Genomic DNA, 21,839 nt, shown 5'->3' on the forward strand with positions numbered 1-21,839 from the left:
TCAGCTGATTTCAGCCCAAATTTTCAACAAATAATAGCAAGAATCAGTCCAAGTATGTGTAGAGCAGTAGAACGAATGACTTTCACCAGTATGACTGCAATTTCAGCATACACTAAATGCATACATCACTGCCAGGTAACTCCCACTTCAGCAATATCACCAAAAATACATCTACAACAATCCCAGATCTGCAAATGATCACTAAGACTGCTGCAACATGAATAATCAGCAATACATCAACTCAATGGGAGCTGTCCAACATGTGTACTGCATACATATGTGCCCGTATCAACTTCTGATACACAAAACACCAAGAAATCTCTGCAATTTCTCCAAATTCGCAGAAGCGGGAGATAAAAATGCTCAAATCACTCTGCTTATGGCAACAAGATTGCTTCAGCAATATTCCCAAAGTACATTTCACGCATTAACTTTGCCAAAATCCACACATTTCAGCAAAAGCCCCAAGATTTTACTATCAAATCTGCCCCAATGGCATTAATACATATTCCCGAAAGCACAAAACTAGCAAATTTAGCAAAATTTCACAAATTTTGCAAAAGCCCCAAAATTTCCGGGTCCAAGTGTGCACGTATGTCAGCCAATCTAACTCAACTGAACAAAATTTCACCAATACAGCAAAAGCCCCAAATTTTATGGGTCCAATGTTGAGAAATTTCACTCAAATGAGTAAAATTTTAGTAAATTTGGCAAAATCCCCAATTCAAACGCGCACAGTGTCTGCAATTTCTGACACAGATGCCTCAACTTTGCATTAACAGCACTCAATCTGAAAAGCCCCAAATTTTTGGGCATAAATATGCACAAATCTAAACTCTGTGCTTGCACGCGCAAACCCCCATCAAGTCAAGGGGAAATTCAAAGAAAATTTTCAAGAAAAAACGAATTTGTGACCTTTTAAAAAAATGACGTGACGAGGTCCGTTGACCTACCAGTCACGTCGCGTGACCTGGAGCCCTATCGGCTGCCCATCTGATGGCAATCATGTCGCCCGGTGATGGATGCACTGCTGCTTGGTTGTTGGCGTGTCGCGACTGGTGCCCGCATGCACTACAAATCGTGAGGCATTACGTCGCCTGGTGATCTCCCGCCCCGTGATGGTCCTTGGCAATCATTGGTCGTCAATCAATCGACTAGTCACGTCTCTTGTCTGACGCCTTATTGCGAAGTTGTCGCATGCAACTATTTCCCCTCGCCTGCAACTACTTCCTCTCTCTTGTAGCTGCAACCATCACCTACACCTATCAACTATAAGTGTTGGCTATTGCTTGCACCTGTCTCGTCTGCCAGCTTCGACCGTTGGGCTTTGATACCAGTTTGAAGGGGAGAGAGTGCGCAATGGAGTGCGAGATAGAGGCGTGAGCTGCAAAGCTGAGAGTTAGAGAGAGTGAATGCAAAGATAAGTGTACCACTTCATGATGGTACACAAAGAATAAAAGAATGTATTTATATGTTAGGGTACGTTAAGAGTGTGTTCACACCCGTAAGACTATTTACGCAGATACGAAGGGACTTTGCACCCAACATAAAATAGGCTTAAGCAACTAGGCTCACTTGCGATTGTGCATCATAGATTGCAAGTTTTAGGCATACTAGAATGTGTTCAAACTTGGTAGCAAAGATATAATGTGAAATTGCCACTTGCAAACTAGCCCTAAGATCTATACAATCTAGGTACATATCTGATACATGTGTCTTGCAATTGTCTCAATTCCATAGAATCCCCAATTTTTGTCTGGACAATACATAGGCCAAATAAATGCTTATGTAAATTTTCACAATCGTAAGTAGTGAATTTTTTTAATAAACCCTCTAAAAGCTAGATTTGTTACCACCAAACTAGTGTAAACTAGTGTTACAAGAAGTAACTCATATATTACATATTGATTTTCTAAATTTCTCTTTTACCACAATAAGTTTAATTTAAAGGATTTATAAATTGTGCAAGAAATCACAAAAGAGTGAGAAAAACTATTACAATTAGTCACATTGGGGTTTATAAAACATGCATTGAACATGCGATATGTAGGAATTTATACATAGTAACCCACCAAGAGAATTCAGACAAAAATTTCAAATCAAATTGATAAATGATGAAAACATGTAGAGGGTTTTGAGCACATGCAACCAACCTCTGGAACCCTTGACAATTGATTTGCACCTATGTGAAACTCTCGCAATAATTGTTGGCCTGCAATTCAATATGCATCAATAAAATAGGCATCTCTTTCTACAAAGCACATAAGTGATAAAATCTCTCTCTCTCTCTCTCTCTCTCTCTCTCTCTCTCTCTCTCTCTCACACACACACACACACACAAAGATTACTTAAATTAACAAATTATCAAATGTACAAGATGCCATCTGACCAACATGTGAAAGCTATGTTCACCACCAACAAAAATTAAACCCAAGAAGAGTCAAAGTGTGCTAGCAAAAGAGAGAAAACTTGTCAAAGCCTTTGAATAGTAGGCTCTCTCTCTCTCTCTCTCTCTCTCTCTCTCTCTCTCTCTCTCTCTCTCTCTCTCTCATGGCCATCATTACCTTGGAAAGCCTCCATTGAGACACCTCACCGTCGACAAGGTGGAGCAAATACTATAGCATGCCATGAGATGGATACTAGATGCCAAATCATCCTTGTGATGCCCTAGTTTTTCCTTGAAAGAGGATTATGTGATATACTTTTACTCATTAGATATTACTTTGCCTCATATGCTTAATTTTAATTGGCATCAGGATCTTGGCAGAGTGGCAATTGCTAATGGTGGTTGTTTGGGATCTGCACGTAGAGGTTGCTTTGATACCAACTACAAGAAAACGGGACCAACAATGGAGAGAGAAACGAAACAATGACTGTGAGTGAGCTGCAACAAGAGAGTAGGGTGTACTTGCTGAACTGAACTGAAAGAGTGAAAGTACAACTTAGTTTAGGTCATGAGTTGACCTAACCAGCCTTCCACCAACTAACTAGCGTTGGGCTAACTTACTCTAGTTCCTAGTGTCACTAACTAAATGTCTAAAGACACTAGGTACACGCACCACATTGACACTTCTATAAGCATCTACACCACACAAAATACATTGGCCATTGCCCAGAATTACCAAATTCTAGCATAAACAAAGGGGAATGATAACAAAGCCATTTCTCCAAGCTGGTCCAATCAACCTGTAACCTCAAGGAATTCAAAAGTATTAACATATACAGCAGAAAGAATAAACCCAAGGGTGACCAACTCGGTGCCTCCCTAACTCTAGAAAGGAGGATCATTCAATACAAGTTAAGGTTCTAGTCACATACACATTGCTTGACTAACTTCATAAGCGCATAGATTGTGATAAGTATAATAAAATGGCATAACTGGTTTTGAGGATTGTAGGAGAAGATGTCATTCCAAGTGAACTAAAGAATCCCCTACCAAGAAGCAATCAAGTCAAAAAGAAGAAAAGACTTAGGCATTTTGTTCTTTGAAGTAAAATTCAAGACATGCCACCAAGTGACCAAGAGGCTTGGATTCTAATACAACCATGCAAGATGCCAACTTCCTCGATGAAAGCCATAGCAATGTCTACCAAAGGGTGTTGCTATACACATAAGGACTACAACAGGGTCATCCACAAACCTATCATGTGAATCTTGACATCCAATAAGGCAGCACCACACATACACTTTAGCATGGTAAAATGTTGCCAAGTTACCCGTACCTGACCCAAATGATCTCTCTCTCTCTCTCTCTCTCTCTCTCTCTCTCTCTCTCTCTCTCTCTCTCTCTCTCTCTCTCTCTATATATATATATATATATATATATATATATATATATATATATATATATGGGCATCCAAAGTGGAATGTACAAACAATGAATGATGTACCAAATTTTGTAGAGAATTTCCATAAAGCTTTTGACACAATTCCATGGGATAGATAGCTACAGAGACTGCAAACACTGGAGATCCCATCAGACATGATCTAGGGTATTTAAGCATTGTATGAGAGGGAGATTGATCGAGTGAGATGCCCAAGAGGACTATCGGGCGTGATCTCTAGTACTATAGGAGTGCAGCAAGAATGTCCTCTCTCTCCCACACTACTTTGACTCTACATTGACGAGATAGAGGACCACATCACACAAGGACGAGGAGATGGGGTCGTTCTCGCCGGTACATCGGTCTCCATTTTGCTTTATGTTGATGACATTTTCTTGGTCTCTAAGTCACATGAGGGCCTACAACAACATCTACATGCCCTTTAGAATTTCTGTACACACCATGGATTGACAATAAATCTTGGGAAAACCAAAAGTTTGATCTTTCACACATTTGCCCCAATGAGGAGGAGGTTAACCTTTACCCTAGGAGCAAGATAGGTGGAGGTAGTAGACTCGTATGTCTACCTAGGAGTCACTTTTACTACATCGACAAGGAGATTCACTATGGTGCATGCGGCTAGGGATCGACTCACACAAGGATATGCTACATTGGCCATGTAGGAGCAACAGTGTTGCAAGGCACACTTCCAAAAGCCTCACACACGGAGGTGGCTATTTGATACATTGGTCACACCAACCATGATGTACGATGTGTTGGGAATAAAGGCTTTCCGTGCCTTTTATGGTGTTCGGGTGTGCACACACCCTTACACTTGTACTTTATATTATTATCAAAACCTAAAGTGATACATCTTGTCATTGTACCAAACATTGATGTGTCGGGCTCTCACTCTCTACTTTGCTTTCTCTTCCTCTTTCATTGTGCATATCTCAGGTACACACTGTCTTGATCCTCATGCGCACTCATTTACACCACATCATGAGTGGTTTTCTAACTATAATGGTGGTGCACATGGCATTGTCCACTTGGGGGATAGCTATGCATGTCAAATTGCAGGCATTGACAGTGTGAAATTGGTATTTCATTACTTTTGTTGATGATGCTACATGCAAAGTATGGATTTATCCAATCCATTATCAAGATGAGGCCTTGGATAAATTTCAAAATTCATAGCACTTGCTGAAAATCAAACCAACAATACATTAAAGTGACTTCGCTCTGATAATGGTGGGAAATATGTGTCCAAAGCCTTTCAAGACTTTTGTCACAGCAAAGGAATTAAAAGGAAGCTCACCGCGCCTCACAATCCACTCCAAAATGATGTTGCAGAGCATATGAACAGGACCATTTAAGACAAGGTCCGTACAATGATGTCACATGCTGCTTTACCTTATGGATTTTGGGCAGAGCTTGTTATAACAGCCGTACACTTGATTACTCAATCAACAAACAGGTCTTTGTGGTGTTGGAGGGGGGGGAGGGGCGACTCCCTCAAGAAGCATGGTCGAGCATACCACCTTCGTATGCTCACTTGAGAGTGTTTGGTTGCGAGGCATTTGTGCACATTCGCAAGGAAAAACGCAGCAAACTTGAGCCAAAGTCCTGTAGATGTATTTTTCTAGAATATAGTGATGAAGGTGAAATGGGGTATCAATTATGGATCCTGAGAAAAGAAAAGTAGTACGTAACAATGATATTATCTTCCAGAAAGACTACATACACAAACAGCCTGAAAGACAAAAGAGGTCAGAAGGGTTGTATTCCAAGAGGATGTACCGATAGGACAACAAAGAATGCCCACTAGACAACAACATATACATGTCGTAAGTGTCCTTGAAAATGCAAGGAATAATGCTGAAAATGTTCAGCAAGATATTGCCCATGATGTACCACAATTTCAGCAAGAACAAATCTTTTGGAACAACCAGAACCAATTGTACAGCAAGCAAACGCAAATTTGCAAGCTGAACAACCACCAAATCTTGACAATTCGGTCTGTAAATCAAACAAAGTGCAAAGACAGTCAAATAGGTTTGTCCTTGGTGTCAATTATGTGGCTGATTATGACATGTTGACAGATTGTGGTGAGCCATCATGCTTTTAGGAAGCAATGGACAAAAAATACAGCAAAAAATGGCATAAGCCTATACTGTCAAAGATGAAACCTCTCATGAAAAAAATGGCATAAGCCTATACTGTCAAAGATGGAACCTCTCATGAAAAATGGCACTTGGGATTTGGTGCATCCGTCTAAAGGGCAAAATTTGCTACCATGCAAAAAGACCAATATAACCTTCATCAACTACGCGAAAGCGATATATTATTGTAGCAACATACTACTTTACAAAGTTTTTGGGACCTAAAATGGGCCGGCATTGGCTATAGCACTAGCCAAACCTCTGACATGCACAAGACAATCCCACGGCCTCGCAGTCAGGAGCATCTACAGGACACATTGCCCTGCCATCGTACGTACATTTTACATTTGTATCGTGGTTATAGTCCAACCCTTAACCTTCTCACACACCGCGGAGGGAGACCCTACACATTTTGGTGTAATTCACCACGTAGAACAACATAGGAGGCACCCCTCAGCTGATTGCCAGGGCCTCACTACGACCCTCCTACACCTTGGGGATTGGCCCCTCGATGTGTCACTAACATATATAACACATACAAAATAGACTCCACTCTTAGTACCAATATTATATCGTTCCAGGAATGTACCAATCCTCACTTACTTGTCCCCTTGGACCCATCGTCTAAACCTACAACTTAGGTGTCACGAATCGCGTGGTGGGGGGACTTGCTCAAGATACTGCGCCGAACACACATAGAATGCACAAGGAGAAGCTCACTCAAGAGACAAGAAGAGAGATGGAGGCCAAAATGTTTTCTTGATGGTTTCTTCTCCTTCTTCCACACACTTTACAATGTACACAAAGTATAGATAAGATACAACATAAAGGAAAGTGGCCTACTAAGTCAAACAATGCATAACTGACTACACTGGTCGACTGGTGCTATAACTATGCCAGCTGTAAATAGGTGTAATAACCTGAATATAATAAGTAATGAGTCAATGGCCATGTGAGAGTCATAATGACCACTGACGTGCTAAGTGTAGACATGTGACAACCCTACATCAAATGACGGAAAGGCTAAGATGGCCAAGATACCCTATGCTTCAGCTGTTGGTTTATAGACCCCCTTCACACCAATCACCTTCCACCTCTTTAGACGTGCAACTAACTTCCAAGTCTAGTTCCACCCAACAAAATCAAGCTCAGCTTGCATAGCACCGTGCCAAACCACCTGTGCAAGTGCCTCATCAACTATAGTAGAGACATGGTTCTGAAGAATCTATGACATAAGAGCATAGCTCACACAAATTAGGTGTCTCAAGGAAATGAAATAATCTGTAACTCCTTCATGAGCCACTAATGCCACTTGGAAATGGTGATAGGCTTGTCCTGTTGCGAAGGAGAAGCCTTCGATATGTACAATGCACCTATCTGTGGAAGGGACTCCCTCTTTTCTTCTTGTCCACATGGACGTATGCATTGCACCCAAAGATGCAAAAATGGGATACGGAAGGCTTCTTCCCAAAGAAAGCCTCATAGGGAGTTGAATCTTGTAATGTTGAAGTAGGGCATCTATTGCAAATATGAACCGTTATACCCATTGCCTCACACCAAATGAAATGAGGTAAACTCCTGTGCTCTCCCAACATCAATCAAGCCATCTGTTAAGAAACCGCTTCTTTTACGTATCCATCTCGGTTAGGGTTTCACACTAGCAGCCCCAAAAATGGTTGGCACCCTCATTCTAGGCACTTTATTGGTCCAACCCCCATTATCTGGTGGCAATGAGTAAACCGCTCAGCTGGAAGACCCTTCGTGAGAAGGTCTACAAGGTTATCATCTGTATGTACCTTGGCAAGCTCAATGCTCTTGCTGTTAAGTACATCCCTGATAAAGTGATACATCACCTATATATGCTTTGTCTTTGCGTGAAAGACAAGATTCCATGCTAGCATGATAGCACTCTAACTGTCACAGTGGAGGATAAGAACCTGTGTAATACCAAGCTCTCTCGCCAGATGTGAAAGCCATAAAGCCTCTTTGCATGCCTCAGTGGCAGCCACATATTCTGCCTCTATAGTAGACAATGCGACACACTTTTGCAGCCTAGATATCCAAGAGACTACTCCTCTTGTGAACATGAACACATATCCTAAAGTAGACTTCCTGCAATCCGGATGGCCAGCATAGTCTACATCCGTGAACCCAACAACAAATGACTTCATCTGCAACTGCTGGCGACAGTTTTCTACCTGTTTTTCTCCAGTTTACAGCCTGCGTTTTGCTGATTCAGCGTCTCTCGTGGCTGGGTGACTATTAATTCCGGCCCATTTTGCTGTTTTTGGCAGTTTTTGACTGATTTTTTGACTTTCTGCAGCAGCTTTTGTCTTCTATTGATCAGATTTTGGGTTATATTGCATGTGAACTCTCATTTTCTGCAGTCTGTGCTTGTGTTTTGGCTGTGTTTCCTCTCTAAATTCCATCTCCTCTCTACTTCTCTTCTTATCCTCTCCATATGGCTCCTCCGTGCACTTCCACTGATGATAAGTTACATGGACCTGATTATCTCACATGGAGTGATGTCATGAAAGCTTGGTTTGTGCAGAAGCGGTTATGGTACATCGTCTGTGAAGCTACTCCTCGTCCTCTCCGTCCTTTTCCTCTTCCTGACAACTTTGATGAGGACAACCATCAGAAAGCGGTGCTCACATGGGACTCGGACGATGCCCGTGACCATCGCCCCTATAGTCCCGGTAAGCCATAGGGCAACCGACGTGCACCCTTTGTCTGATGCCCTGGCTGCTTTGGGGTGGGACACCTTTGTTAGCGATCAGATCCTGTCCGTACAGTCGGACTGCGCCCATTTTCTGGCTATTTATAGCCGATCTTCTGTAGTCTTCCAGTCATCCCTGGTCGCAGATTTCAAGCTGGAGGCTCGTGCAAATTACATCTCTGTTTGCAGATTTCAGGTTGGAGATCGTGCAGACTGCAGCGGACTTCGAGGTAAACAGCAGGTTGCATCGTCGAGGTGGAGACACACAGTCCCGTGCGCTGCGCCCGTGTACATATCTGCATATCTTTGTATACAGCACACTTTATACAACAGATCTTCATCTTCCACTGTCTCTTTCTCTCTCTTCTCTCTGCATTCTCTCTCTCTCAGTCTTGGTCCCACACTTCCGCATCGCTGCACTCTGACATGGTATCAGAGCAGTGTAGAAGGGCTGACTAAGTGAAGAACCAACCTAAAGAGGAGATTCCATCGCGACACAAGGCTGCGTTTCCAACGTTCGAGGGCGAGCGGGAGGGCTGCGCATCGGAACAAGGCTGAAGCGAGCGGGCGTGCGGGAAAGGAGTCTAGTTGGTGGATTTCTACTGTTTATTGATGTTTGAAGAGGAGGAAGGCTGAGTTTTCAGTCTTCAAGTGTAGGTTTTGCTTTTTCATCGCCTCCAGCAGGTGAAGAAGATTCGGGACACCAAAGAAAGAGCCCTAGCAGGCTGCGTTTTCATAGTCAGAGGGGGCTGCTTTTGCATTTGTGAAGGCATTATAGGTGAAGATGTCTACAAAGATTGACTTGGAGTTCCAGACGATCATGGACCGGAAGGTGCTTCTCTTATCGGCTCTTCCCGTAGATCAAAAGCTTGATGGCGACAATTACCGCATCTGGCACGTGATGATGTTGGCCATCCTTGAGTCCTACGATTTGGCGGAGCTTGTACAGGAGAAGATCGACCGGCCCTCGATGAGAGATAGTCCAAACTCTCTTCCGATGCTCGTGCGGAGTTGGCCAAGGCACAGTCTCACTGGGACAAACTGAATGCCCGGATTCGTTCTTTTCTTTTTCTGTCTTGTACTACAGCCATGATAGCCCACATCGAGCACTTCATGGTGGCTCGAGAGATATGGCTGGAGCTTGATCAAATGTATAACCGGATGACCCTTATGAAGCGGGTTTCTTTGGAGGTGCAGATGCGGACCTTGTCTGTGAACAAGTCTTCTTCGTTGCGGGAGCACATCAACAAGCTTAGACAGCTTCAGATGCAGGTTCAGAATGCAGGGAAGCCGATTTCCTCCGAAGACATGGTGATCACACTTTTGTCCCAATTGCCGCCACGATTCGGTGCTTTCTACTCCGCCCTTATTGCTTCGGGGCGTGAGTCTACTCTTCGGTGGGACGTGGGACCAAGACTCAAAGAGAGAGAACGCAAAGAGGAGAGAGAAAGAGACAGTGGAAGATGAAGATCTGATGTATAAAGTGTGTTGTAAACAAAGATATGCAGATATGTACACGGGCACAGTGCACGGGACTGCATGTCTCCACCTCGACGATGCAACCTGCTGTTCACCTTGAAGTCTGCTGCAGTCTACAGTAGACTGACCAGGTACAGGTTGGACTCCCACGTACAGGTACAGCCGACTGACCAGGTACAGATCGGACTGCCACGTGGCAGTCCGACTGTACGGACAAGATCTGATCGTTTCTTCTTGGGCCATGAGATTTATCAGTCTCAGAGGGGAATTTTCATCTCTCAACAGAGATATGTACAGGAGCTCTTGGTTTCTTTTGCGATGGAGGATTGTCAAACCATTTCTACTCCTATGGATCCGAACTGGAAGGCCACTTCACATTCAGCTTCTTCCATGGCGGATGCTTCCCGCTACCGTCAATTGATTCGATCATTGATTTGGCTCCTCAACACTCGTGTTGATCTTTGTTTTGCTGTTGGGCTCTTAGCGAGGTTCATGAGTGAACCTCAAACGGTGCATTGGCAAGCTGCCCAAAGGATACTTCGGTATTTGAGGGGGACATCTGATTTAGGGATTCATTATCCAGCAGGTACAGGTGGTTCAGATCTTGTACTTGCAGATTGGAGCGACTCGGATTGGGCTGGTGATGTGGACCACTGGCGATCTACTTCAGGTTACTGTTTTACCTTGGGTGCAAGTGTTATCTCATGGAGTAGCAAGAAGCAGCCCACGGTAGCCCTTTCATCTATTGAGGCGGAGTATCGGACCGTGTCTTCCACCACATGTGAGGCTGTGTGGCTTCGGAGATTGTTGGAGGAGCTTGGCTGCCCCAAACTCGTCCTACTTTGTTGCAATGCGACAATGAGAGTTGCATTGCCTTGGCACGGAATCCTGTTTTCCATGCCCGGACAAAGCACGAAATCTAGTACCACTTCATCAGAGAGAAGCTTCTGGATGAGACCATCACTGTGGAGTACTGCAAGACGGAGGACAATCCTGCAGATTTGTTTACGAAGGCGCTTCCCCAGGCTCTACTTCGGAGACATGCCAGATCCCTCAGGCTTCTGCCCCGTCCAGGCTCTAAGAGGGGGTGTTAGCAATCAGATCATGTCCGTACAGTCGGACTGACCAGTCGGACTGCACGTGGCAGTCCGACCTGTACCTGGTCAGTCGGCTACATTTAATGCAGCCGACCTGCCTATTTTTGGCGAACATTTTCTGGCTATTTATAGCCAATCTTCTGCAGTCTTCCAGTCATCTCTGATCGCAGATTTCAGGCTAGAGGCTCGCGCAGATTACATCTCTATTTGCAGATTTCAGGTTGGAGATCGTGCAGACTGCAGCGGACTTCGAGGTGAACAGCAGGTTGTATCGTCAAGGTGGAGACACACAGTCCCGTGCACTGCGCCCGTGTACATATCTGCATATCTTTGTATACAGCACACTTTATACAGCAGATCTTCATCTTCCACTCTCTTTCTCTCTCTTCTCTCTGCATTCTCTCTCTCTCAGTCTTGGTCCCACGCTTCCGCATCGCTGCACTCTGACAACTTTGGGGTCAATAAACATCACAATGGTCAGCCTAACCTTTCGGCTCACTTTTGGGCCTGAGAGGGGGTGTTGAGCTAAAATATGCATTACTTACTGATTAGTCTCTTAAACAGCCCCAAAACACACTAAAAAATGCTCTTTTAGAGTAAAAACCCTGAAATGGGGAGCAATTCGAGAGAGTTCAGTGGAAACCCTAAAGCGGGGAGCGATTCGAGAGAGTTCAATGGAAACCCTAATTTTTGGGGCGTCCTTCCACATCTATAAATAGACAGGCTGCTCCCATTCAACCTTATTCCATCTATGCAGGTTTCTCACTCCACGTGCAGATTTCAGCCATCAGCCTCCTCCCACTTGATTGTCCAACCCTCAAGACTACTACCACTCCATCCGTGTTTGCTCCTACTGCTGGCGCCTTCATCCATGCTGACGTCAGCTCCTAGCGACATCATCATCTGCTGCGATCTGATCATCCAATCATCACCAGCCACATCAAACACTGTTTCAGCCTGATGTTTACAGCAAACTATGCGCAGTTTCCAATCTCCGATCAGCAGTACATTGCTGTGTTTACCAATTTCCAGCCTCCAAACTCCTGAGTTTTGATGACCAGCCTGCTGCCATTCACTATTCAGCACTCCGATTGATGGTCACAAACTTGGGATCTATCTCCCGTGGATGTCACACTCTAACATTGCTCTGCCCTTGAGCACACTGTACACTCTTACATCCATTTACAGCATTCATTCACTTCAGAGTTGTGTTCTCTCTCTTCCTTCTTCTGTTTGTGTTTGAGTTTCTATGTTTGAGTTTTGAGTTTTGCGTTTAGGGTTTGAGTTTTGCCCTCTGTGTCTATGTCTGTCTCTATGTGTTTTTGTCCTGGTCGTACACTCGTGCATCCTGTTAGTAGTCATGTTTGTCATGCCTTGTCATCTCCTGCCTGTGAGCCTCAGTCTGAGTCAGACGAGGACATTAGGAGCTCTGACATGTCTGTCATGTGTTATGATGGGGGAGGCTAGTCACTCTTGATTGGCTGTTTTAGGTTGTGTTTCTTTTTGGCCTCTTTTAGTGGGCAGCCATTGGCTGCCCGGCCACTTTTTGGTCACTGTTGTGGGGCGCCCATTTTAGGGCACTTTTAGGGTTTGCGCCCATTTTAGGGTTTGCGCCCATTTTAGGGTTAGGGTTAGGGTTTGTCCGTTGCCTATTTATTGGCAGCCCCCCTCCCCACTTGGTCACTTGCCTTCTTGCAGATTCCGACACTCCTCCCCCGTGGTGGTGCTGCCATCGTCATCAGCCTGATCTGGTGCCCTCACTGACGCTGTGGGCTGCGTGCAGGGACTGATCAGTCCATTTCACTGTATTCAGCATTCATTTCAGTCAGTGCAGATTTCTCTTCCTTATTTTCTGCTCTCTCTCTCTCTCTCCCTCCGTGTTCGTATTTCCTCTTCCGTTGCGCACTCTCACACATCCTCGGTGCAAACCCTAGCAGTTTTCTTCGCATGTGACAACATTGTACGGACCTTGTCTTGAATGGTCCTGTTTATACGCTCTGCAACACCATTTTGGGGCGGATTATAAGGGGCAATAAGCTCCCTTTTAATCCCTTTGTTGTCACAAAAGTCCTGAAAGACTTTGGACACATATTTCCCACCATTGTCACAATGAAGGCATTTTAATGTCTTGTTGGTCTGATTTTCAGCAGGTGCCTGGAATTTTTTAAATTTTTCCAAGGCCTCGTCTCTGCGACAGATTGGATAAACCCATACTTAGCGTGTGGCATCATCAACAAAGGTAATGAAATACTTCTTCCTTCCTAAAGATAATCCTGGCATTTGACATACATCTAAATGTACAAACTCTAAGGGTAAAGACTTTAGAGAGAGATTTTTTGTGTGACGTTTAAGCATGTTTACCATAAATACAATGGTCGCATTGTTCAAAATTGGCATACCTCAAAGACGGTAAATAACCCAAACGAGAGAGCACATTCATTCCAAATTGACTCATGTGTCCCAACCGGCTATGCCACAAAGAAACACTTGGTTGCTCAGTTATGGCGATTACATGGTCACACACACTAGATACATACAAAGGATACAAGGTATCACTTTTGGACCCCTTGGCAACAATATGAGAGTCCTTACAGATTTTCCATTTGCTATCCCCAAAGGTGGTTTGATAGCCTTCATCATTATCTAGTTGCCCTGTGCTTATCAAGCTAATCTTGAGCTGAGGTACATGTCTCACATTATGCAAAACAAACACGGAGCCATACTAAAATTCTAGTTTCACAATGCCAATGCCTGCAATTTCACATGCATAGTTACCCCCCGAGTGAACAACACAACATACACTACCATTGTAGTCAGAGAACCACTCGTGACGTGGTGTGACGTGAAAGGACGCACCTAAGTGAAGTATCCAAGTGTGCATATCATCCTCAAAATCTGCAATCAATGCATGTGCACTCAAAGAAGAAGCAAAAAGTACATCACCATCACTGTTAAAATCATGAGTGACTACATTAAACTCTTCTATTTTCACATTGCTCTTCTTTGCAGACTGGCTCTCCTTGTTTTTAGCTTCAGTGTTTATGTTTTTGCCCTTCTCTTTCTTCAATTGAAAACAGTCCTATTTGTGGTGCCCTTTTTTCCACAATTATGGCACTCCACATTTTTTCCACGAGACTTGTTGCGTGCTCTATGTTCAGAACTGCCCTTGCTGAAATCTGCCTTTAGTGTATAATGCATTAGAAGACTTGTTTGCTGAGTTACTCTACCTATTGAGTTCTTCCACCCAGCAAAGAACTCTCCACATCAGAGTATAATACCTGAGCATTCGAATTACTCAAAGTTGTCCTAAAAGTATCCCAACTTTCAAGCAAAGTACATAGCAAGAAAGTAGCCTTGAACTCTTCATCAATATGGAAATCCAAAGCAATCAGCTAACTGAAAATTGAGTCAAACTCATTCAAATGTATAAACATGGTTATACCTTCTTCCATGCGAAAGTCCATTAATTTTTTTCAGCCAATAAACCTTGTTGGCTGCACTTTTATGAGCATACAATTCTTCAAGCCTTCGCCACATTGCATATGCTGAATTCAGCTTCTCAATGTTAAAGAGCAAGTTATCTGACATTGAGAGCTCAATGGAAGAGCAAGCAAGCTCGTCCAAGTCATCCTACTCGTCTTGTTCCATGTCTGCTAGTTTGATTCCCTTTGTTTTGATGGGCTTTACATGTTTCTTCTACACCAAGACACTGTAGCATTGTTTTTGCCAAATTGCAAAATTATGTGCACCCTCAAGCTTCTTAATGTGCAAATGATCACTGTTGTCACTATTTTCAGCCATAATTTGCAATTCCAAATTGACTAACCAGTCACCAAAGGTAAGCCCAAATGTGACACAAGTAACCACGGTACACAACAATACCAACCAGCAATGAAAAAATGCCGAGATTGCAGAAATTTCAGATCTGCAAATAGATTTTCAGAGATAAAAGGGTGTCTTTTGCTGCATTCCTCAAGCAATTCCTGACACATTTAGAGACCAAGCCACCAGTTACATGTGAAATCCCCAAAATTTCACTACGATTTCTGCTCTAAAGGCATTCTTGGGCACAAATTTGACAATTTTTATCAAAAGCCCCAAATTTCTAGAGGGTAATCCATCTAGATTGCATCAATACATGTACCCAAGAGCATGTACCAAACATTTGTTGCACCGATTGAAAGGATTTTGCAAAAGCCCCAAATTTTTTAGGTTCAAAGTGCAAAATTTTAGTGAAATTGAAGAAATTCCACTAAAATGTGAGAATCCCCGAAATTTCTCGGACAGACGTACACCAAATGTGCAATTTTTGAGTTGGAATGTCTTGTCCCGAGCTGAAATCCCCAAATTGGAGAAAAGCCCCAATTTTCTTGGACAATTTTTCACTTTGTGCCTTTGCATGTGATTGCCCAGTAGAGAAGGGAGAGAAAACAAAATTTTGATTTTTCTTTTTTTAACATTGATTGTCGTCCCGTCTATCGCCTGACCACCGTGGACTGGTCGCCCCGTATAGGTCTCATGGCGTGCTGGTCCTAGTCGCCGATGCCAGTCCCATCCACCTAGCTACGTGTCGTCACCTGCCTAACCCCCTGTTGACCTGTCGTATACCTAGCAGCGGTTGCAAACTGTTGCCTGCTATTCGTCAAGCCCGTCTGCAACTCTTGCAACTCCTGCTATGTCCTCACTTGGGCAATGATACCATGTGAAAGTGCACGACAGAAGAGAAACACAAATACAAAGAGAAAGGAAAAGAGAGAGACAACAAAAGAAAAGAGAGAGTGAAATGATAATCTGCACTAGAATCTGAAATGAATGCTCAATACAGAAGGAGAGAGAGAATGGACTGATCAGTCCCTGCATGCAGCCCACAATGTCAGTGAGGGCATCGGATCAGGCTGAAGACAATGGCAGGACTGAAGACGGAGAGTATGTGGGAGACGGAGTGTGCTCAGCAACCTGCAGAATAAAGAATGATCTGCCACAGCCAAGTGATCAGCTATAAATAGCTGAATGCAGCCAAACTGGCTGGCTTGCTGCCATAATGGCCAACTGATCTGGCCGACTGCATTTAATGCACTTGGCAGCAATAAAATAATGTGAAAAATGCTGACATGGCCATGCTGGGGTAAATCACAGCACTGGAGCAAAATCACTGACTGGCAAGGCAACACTGACTAGCATACACAAGAAATACACACTGACTTTGCACAAGGGAAAGAAATGCACACTAGCTGTGCACAAGGGAAAGAAACGCACACAAGACTGGAAGAAAACATAGTCAGAGCTCCAATCTCTCTATCAAACTCTGATAGAGCTCACAACCAAGAGATGACAAACTAACACACATAAAATAGGCAGGCTAGCACATACCTAGCTATAGAGCTAGATGTACACAGCTCCATAAGGGTGGAAGGGAAGCTGAAGGGGGAGGCAGGGAGGAAGAGGAAGGAGTTGCAAACAAAGGAGGGTTTACCGTCAAGGAGTTGTAGACAAAGGAAGGGTGCTGACGGTAACCTCGAAGGAAGGGGAGGAGCTGATGGGTGGTGGTTCAAAAGGAAAAAAAAAGGTGTGTGTGTGTGGGGGGGGGGGGGGGGGGGGGGGCGCGGGCGGGGGGGCGGGGGGGGGAGGTTGTTGGGTGGGTGTGGGTGTGGGTGTGGGTGTGGATGTGGGGAAATGGTGGGTGTGGTAAACGGTTGGGGGAGGGGATGGACCCTTTTTTTTATCATGTGGCAATAGGCCATCTCATCTCACCTTAGTTGAGATGAGCCATTTGGCGCATCATCCAACTTTATGTACATTATTATAATTAGCTTACACTTCTCCTATGTTGTCAAGATCATCATATTTTTCTCCAACCAACATTGTCATCTCTTGTGTTCATTCTCTCGAGTCTCCTCTAACAAATCTCTCTCTTGCCTTGGCAATCTGACATCCTCACTAATGTGGCCTAGACCACACAAGCATAGGCTGTTTAATTAGTTTTCCATTTGCATTTGTTCAAATTTGAGTTTTGTTTCCTTCATCACCATTTGCCACCTCCTCCTCTTGCAATTCTCTTTCTTGCTTCCATACTATGCACTCACAGCATCTTCATTAGAGAGCAATGATCTTACATCTGCACTACCCTAGTGGAAATCAAACAAATCAAGGCACTTGCGAGCTTGAGAAGATACCTATCTCAACTCCTACAGCAATACCACCCATGTCAATCTAAGTTGCAACAGCAATTAACATCAATTCACATACTCCTCAATGGTTGCCAAGGCCATTGTCAAGGCCCAACAATAGCATTGTTTCATTAAGCAGAAAGTAAATCTTTGAAAGTAATAGAAATGGCACCTACTATTACAGCTCATGTGGCTAAAAGGATAGAGTGCTCCCATGCAAAATGCACTATAAAACTACCTTGTTGGAGTCTAATTGTTGGCTTGTGGAAAGAACAAACAAAGAGAAATATATCACTATGAATTATTGAGCAATGCAAGTATTTAGTTTCCATGCCAAGCATGGGGATTCTACACTTCAAACATTGTAGTTACCATCACAAGATAGCAATAACAACCTTTGAAACACTTGACAAATACACAAAGACTATTGCTTTATGCATAATCAATTCCAACCACACTACGTGTGCTTGCAAAAAGAGGATGCTCTTTTGAGATGTCTTAAACATGGACAACTAAGTTTAAAGTACAAGATTATGAATGAGGGTAAGTCCAAGCACAAACTTACAAGCAACATTTGACTTTGTGCATTAATCCAAAGACATGGAGTCTGGACAATCCCTAGACATTCTTGATTGTTTAATGGAAGGATTTCTAAGGCGGCTTTGACTAAACATTGACTAGCATGTGAGAACTGAGACGTTGGAACTTCGTACTTCTCTTGCAAGTTGTCACCCATCTTATTTTGTTTCTGCCATTGTGCGCTTAGGTGCAAACTTTCCACATATTGACTTGTAAAATCGGACAGCAGAACGTCAAAGCAAAGGAGGAGTAGCAACCTCCCCCTTTCATTGGAAATTTCCTCACTCGCTAGGACTCAAACCTAGTCTCGCCACAAGGAGGTTACGCTTCTAGAAACGTGGAGTGCATATCCAATAAGCCTCTCGAGCGAGACTGGAATAAGGAAAAGAAGGGACGGCAAGTTTCTCCATCCATACTGACTGAATAAACCTACTACTTCCACGAAAGGGCCCAGACATGAACCAGCCAAACTAACTCTCGAATGGTTTGCATGTATGTGGAGCTCTCGCGATAAGCGCTATATTCTGACTTGTTGGCCTGCAGATTGTCGTGCAGCGATGTAATAAAAAATCAGATTAGATTTGCCTACATTTTGTAATTTTATCCCTGAATGTGTCTCATCTATTCCATTACTTCACGACGAGATGTTATCTGCAAGTGTGCTACAAACTCAGGTCTCACGGGTCTTCATGGTCTTTCGAAGACGTTCTCTCTCTCTCTCTCTCTCTCTCTCTCTCTCTCTCTCTCTCTCTCTCTCTCTCTCTCTCTCTCTCTCTCTCTCTCTCTCTCTCTCTCTCTCTCTCTCTCTCTCTCTCTCTCTCATCTATTCCATTACTTCACGACGAGATGTTATCTGCAAGTGTGCTACAAACTCAGGTCTCACGGGTCTTCATGGTCTTTCGAAGACGTTCTCTCTCTCTCTCTCTCTCTCTCTCTCTCTCTCTCTCTCTCTCTCTCTCTCTCTCTCTCTCTCTCTCTCTCTCTCTCTCTCTCACGCTCACGTTCATATACGTACCCGGGTACGAGCTGTTAGAGGAGAAGAAACGCACTCCTTGCTGTGCAATGCAAGGAGAAGGCCAGGCGGAGCGGCGCCTCGATCGATAGCGAGCGGCAGCAGCCAGTAACCCGCGAGCAGCCATGGCGCCCTCAAGCACAGACAGCAATTCGGAGCTACCGTAAGGCTACACTCACCTCCAAGACGAAGGTTTTGTTAAGAGTCCCTTCGCCGGAGGGGTTTTTCACGGGTATGTATGATATTCCGCTAAAAATCCCAAATAATAGATACTTAGACCCTTATTGTGGGTATAGATTCTAGAAGGCTCATAGTCAAAACTCGCTTTGCATGGTGGTAGAGCAATTTTTGCAAGGACATCTAACATATAGGAGTGAACATTAGGAGCTATTCACGCAGGGGTTTTCGATCAAAACAGTTTCCTAGAGAGTTTCCCATTTCCAAAAAGGAAATTGAGAACACATTTAGAGTTTTTGAAAACTCCCTACTCCAAAGAAAATGTTAAAATATACTACCTTTCCTTAAATTTGGGATGGTGGAGTTGGGCTTTGAAGATTTCTCCTAAAAATGGGAAAGGTTTTCCTTTCTTGTGGGGGGGTTTCTCAATGGGTAGGGGGGATTTCCTAGAAAACTAGAAATCCCCCCATGTGACCTTGGGGGATATCTGGTTTTTTGAAAAAACCTTTTGAAACCCCCCCACCCCCCCAAAAAAACAATCCCATAGTTTGTTGCTGGTTTGGCAACACAAAGGCAAATGAACAAATAATTTATAAGTCGGACCACTAGTGTTATTGTGATATTTATATAATAGACCTTATGATATAGCTCCCGTATTATGATATAGCTCCCGTATTATGATATTAGAGGACTAGCCTTATGATATAGCTCCCGTATTACAATTGCCAAACTGTGATGTGTATGTGTACCTGTCGATTCAAAACCAACAAGGAGCCCATGGGGGAGGCAAGAAACCTAATGAGACATGTGCAAGGATGGCACTAAAGGCTCTCATTGCACTTACCATATGGGAGGTAGTGGTGCAAGTGGGACTCCTGGCAATGGGTACATGTGCCCAAGTGATAAGAGCATGCTAATGCCTTGAGGAATGAAAAGGCAATTGCAAGGAGGCATTAATGATCCTTTAAGTGTATTATTACTCAGTCCGCATCAAGCTTATCAAATTGTAGGGGGGTCAATCAAAGGATAACCTTGCTGACTATGGTCAAGTGAGGTTATCACCAAAAATTCAAACTTTGGTACTTACTAAGACAAACATAGTTGGCACGCTTACATACATGATATAATGGTGGGAGATGTAAGTTATAAGTAGATGTCAATAAACTATACTCAATGAAATATTATTAAAGAAACAAGAATATCTATCATTTCATTATTTAGTAAGATTATAAGTAAAACCAAGGGGCTATTCCTACTCCAAGCTAAGGTAAACCTACCTAAGTCTATAGAATCCAAAGAGGTAGTGTAATGAGCTTATGTAGGTAGAGTTGAGGCACTAAATTACAATTAGATGCTTACCAATACAAACTTTGGGACTTTTCGAAATTTTGGTCATGTTCTTGAATGACCCACCATTCTTGATGTCCTTAAAGGGACCATTTCATAGGTTTGAGCCAAGGACCCCACCAACAAAGACTTGGCATACACAAAGGACCTAATTCCACAATCCCTTTGTTGGATAAGGGGATGGGCTAGGTGAGCCCTATGAGAAGATGCTTTAAAGGGGCCAAGGGTGGGGCATGACAAGCCAAGGAGAAGAAGATGCCAGAAGTCATGGTGGTGGAGAAGGCAAATCTTCTTATTTTTTGGCACCACAAGAGGGGGGGGTGGGGGTGCTAATGTTAGTGGAGAAAGATATCGTAAAGTAGAAGCATGAACTTCTTGAATTGGCTCACTTCACCTAGGAAATCTAGGTCCATGCAAAAGTCCGAAGGGTATGGGAAGCTATTATAGTGGAACAAGTGGAGGATCTTAGTCTTGAGAGGCAAGTGGGATCTATTTCATATTGCTTGTAGTTTTTGTCTTTGAGATCTTAGAGCCATTGGAGGGTGTGGAGGGCTTCCTTAACAATAGCAATGCACCTTATGGAGTTTGCACTAAGAGGGGTGGGAAGGTTATATGATGTTGGAAGTTTTGGTAAAGGAAATGGTCTACATCAACCCACTAGGTTGAGTAGCAAGGAGGAATTCCATGAGAGATATAGTTGATGTCCCCTCGAGAGCTTGGGGATTTCACTATGTATAAACCCTTACAATCATGTGCATTCAAGGCCTAATTAAAGAATTCATTATCTTTAAATTCATCATAAATAAAACACATATTTTTATTATTCAACATGTGAATATCCCCATTAAATGATACCTTTCTATATGTTAAAAAGTTCTAAACAAGTGAACTAAGAAATCATTTCTCTTCAACCCACATACTAGACTTACATATTTTATGAGTGACCTAACCCCCTCCAAAGTTGGTAATGTGTCAATAAAAATTTGTGTATATGTGGAAATAGTGTCTAAGCAACAAAAAGGTCTTTAAAAGTTAGGAATTTTGAAACACAAAAATAAGAAAAGCATGCCATATTGTTCTGCTATATTTGTGTCCCTCTGCCTCATCAACATTGTCTCATCATCATGACAAATCATAGCCACCAGCCATGCATGTCGAGCCTTCTGTGGAGATGGCAAGCTCAACACGTGTGGACATTGATGATGGACTGCCTGGCTAGATGGGTCTGCATGTCTACACTTAGCACATAGGTGGTCATTATGATACTCACATGACC

The 21,839-nt window shown here is 43.4% G+C and overlaps 1 protein-coding gene across 1 annotated transcript in view; it reads right to left on the reverse strand.

The window, feature by feature from the left end:
* Positions 1–19,265, reverse strand: part of LOC148018771 (pentatricopeptide repeat-containing protein At2g27610-like) — a 33,651-nt gene extending 14,386 nt beyond the window's left edge. The window contains exons 1-2 of the mRNA XM_087660764.1: positions 19,043–19,265; positions 2,154–2,212 (exon numbers count right to left, since the gene is read on the reverse strand). Of these exons, the coding sequence (XP_087516890.1) occupies positions 2,154–2,212; positions 19,043–19,166 (183 nt within the window). The 5' untranslated portion in view covers positions 19,167–19,265. The remainder of the gene's footprint in view (positions 1–2,153; positions 2,213–19,042) is intronic.
* Between the last annotated feature and the right edge of the window lie 2,574 nt (positions 19,266–21,839).

Source organism: Lygodium microphyllum, chromosome 20, assembly GCF_053477565.2.
Source record: "Lygodium microphyllum isolate KBCC chromosome 20, Lygodium_microphyllum_v1.1.10, whole genome shotgun sequence".
Lineage (NCBI taxonomy): Eukaryota > Viridiplantae > Streptophyta > Polypodiopsida > Schizaeales > Lygodiaceae > Lygodium > Lygodium microphyllum.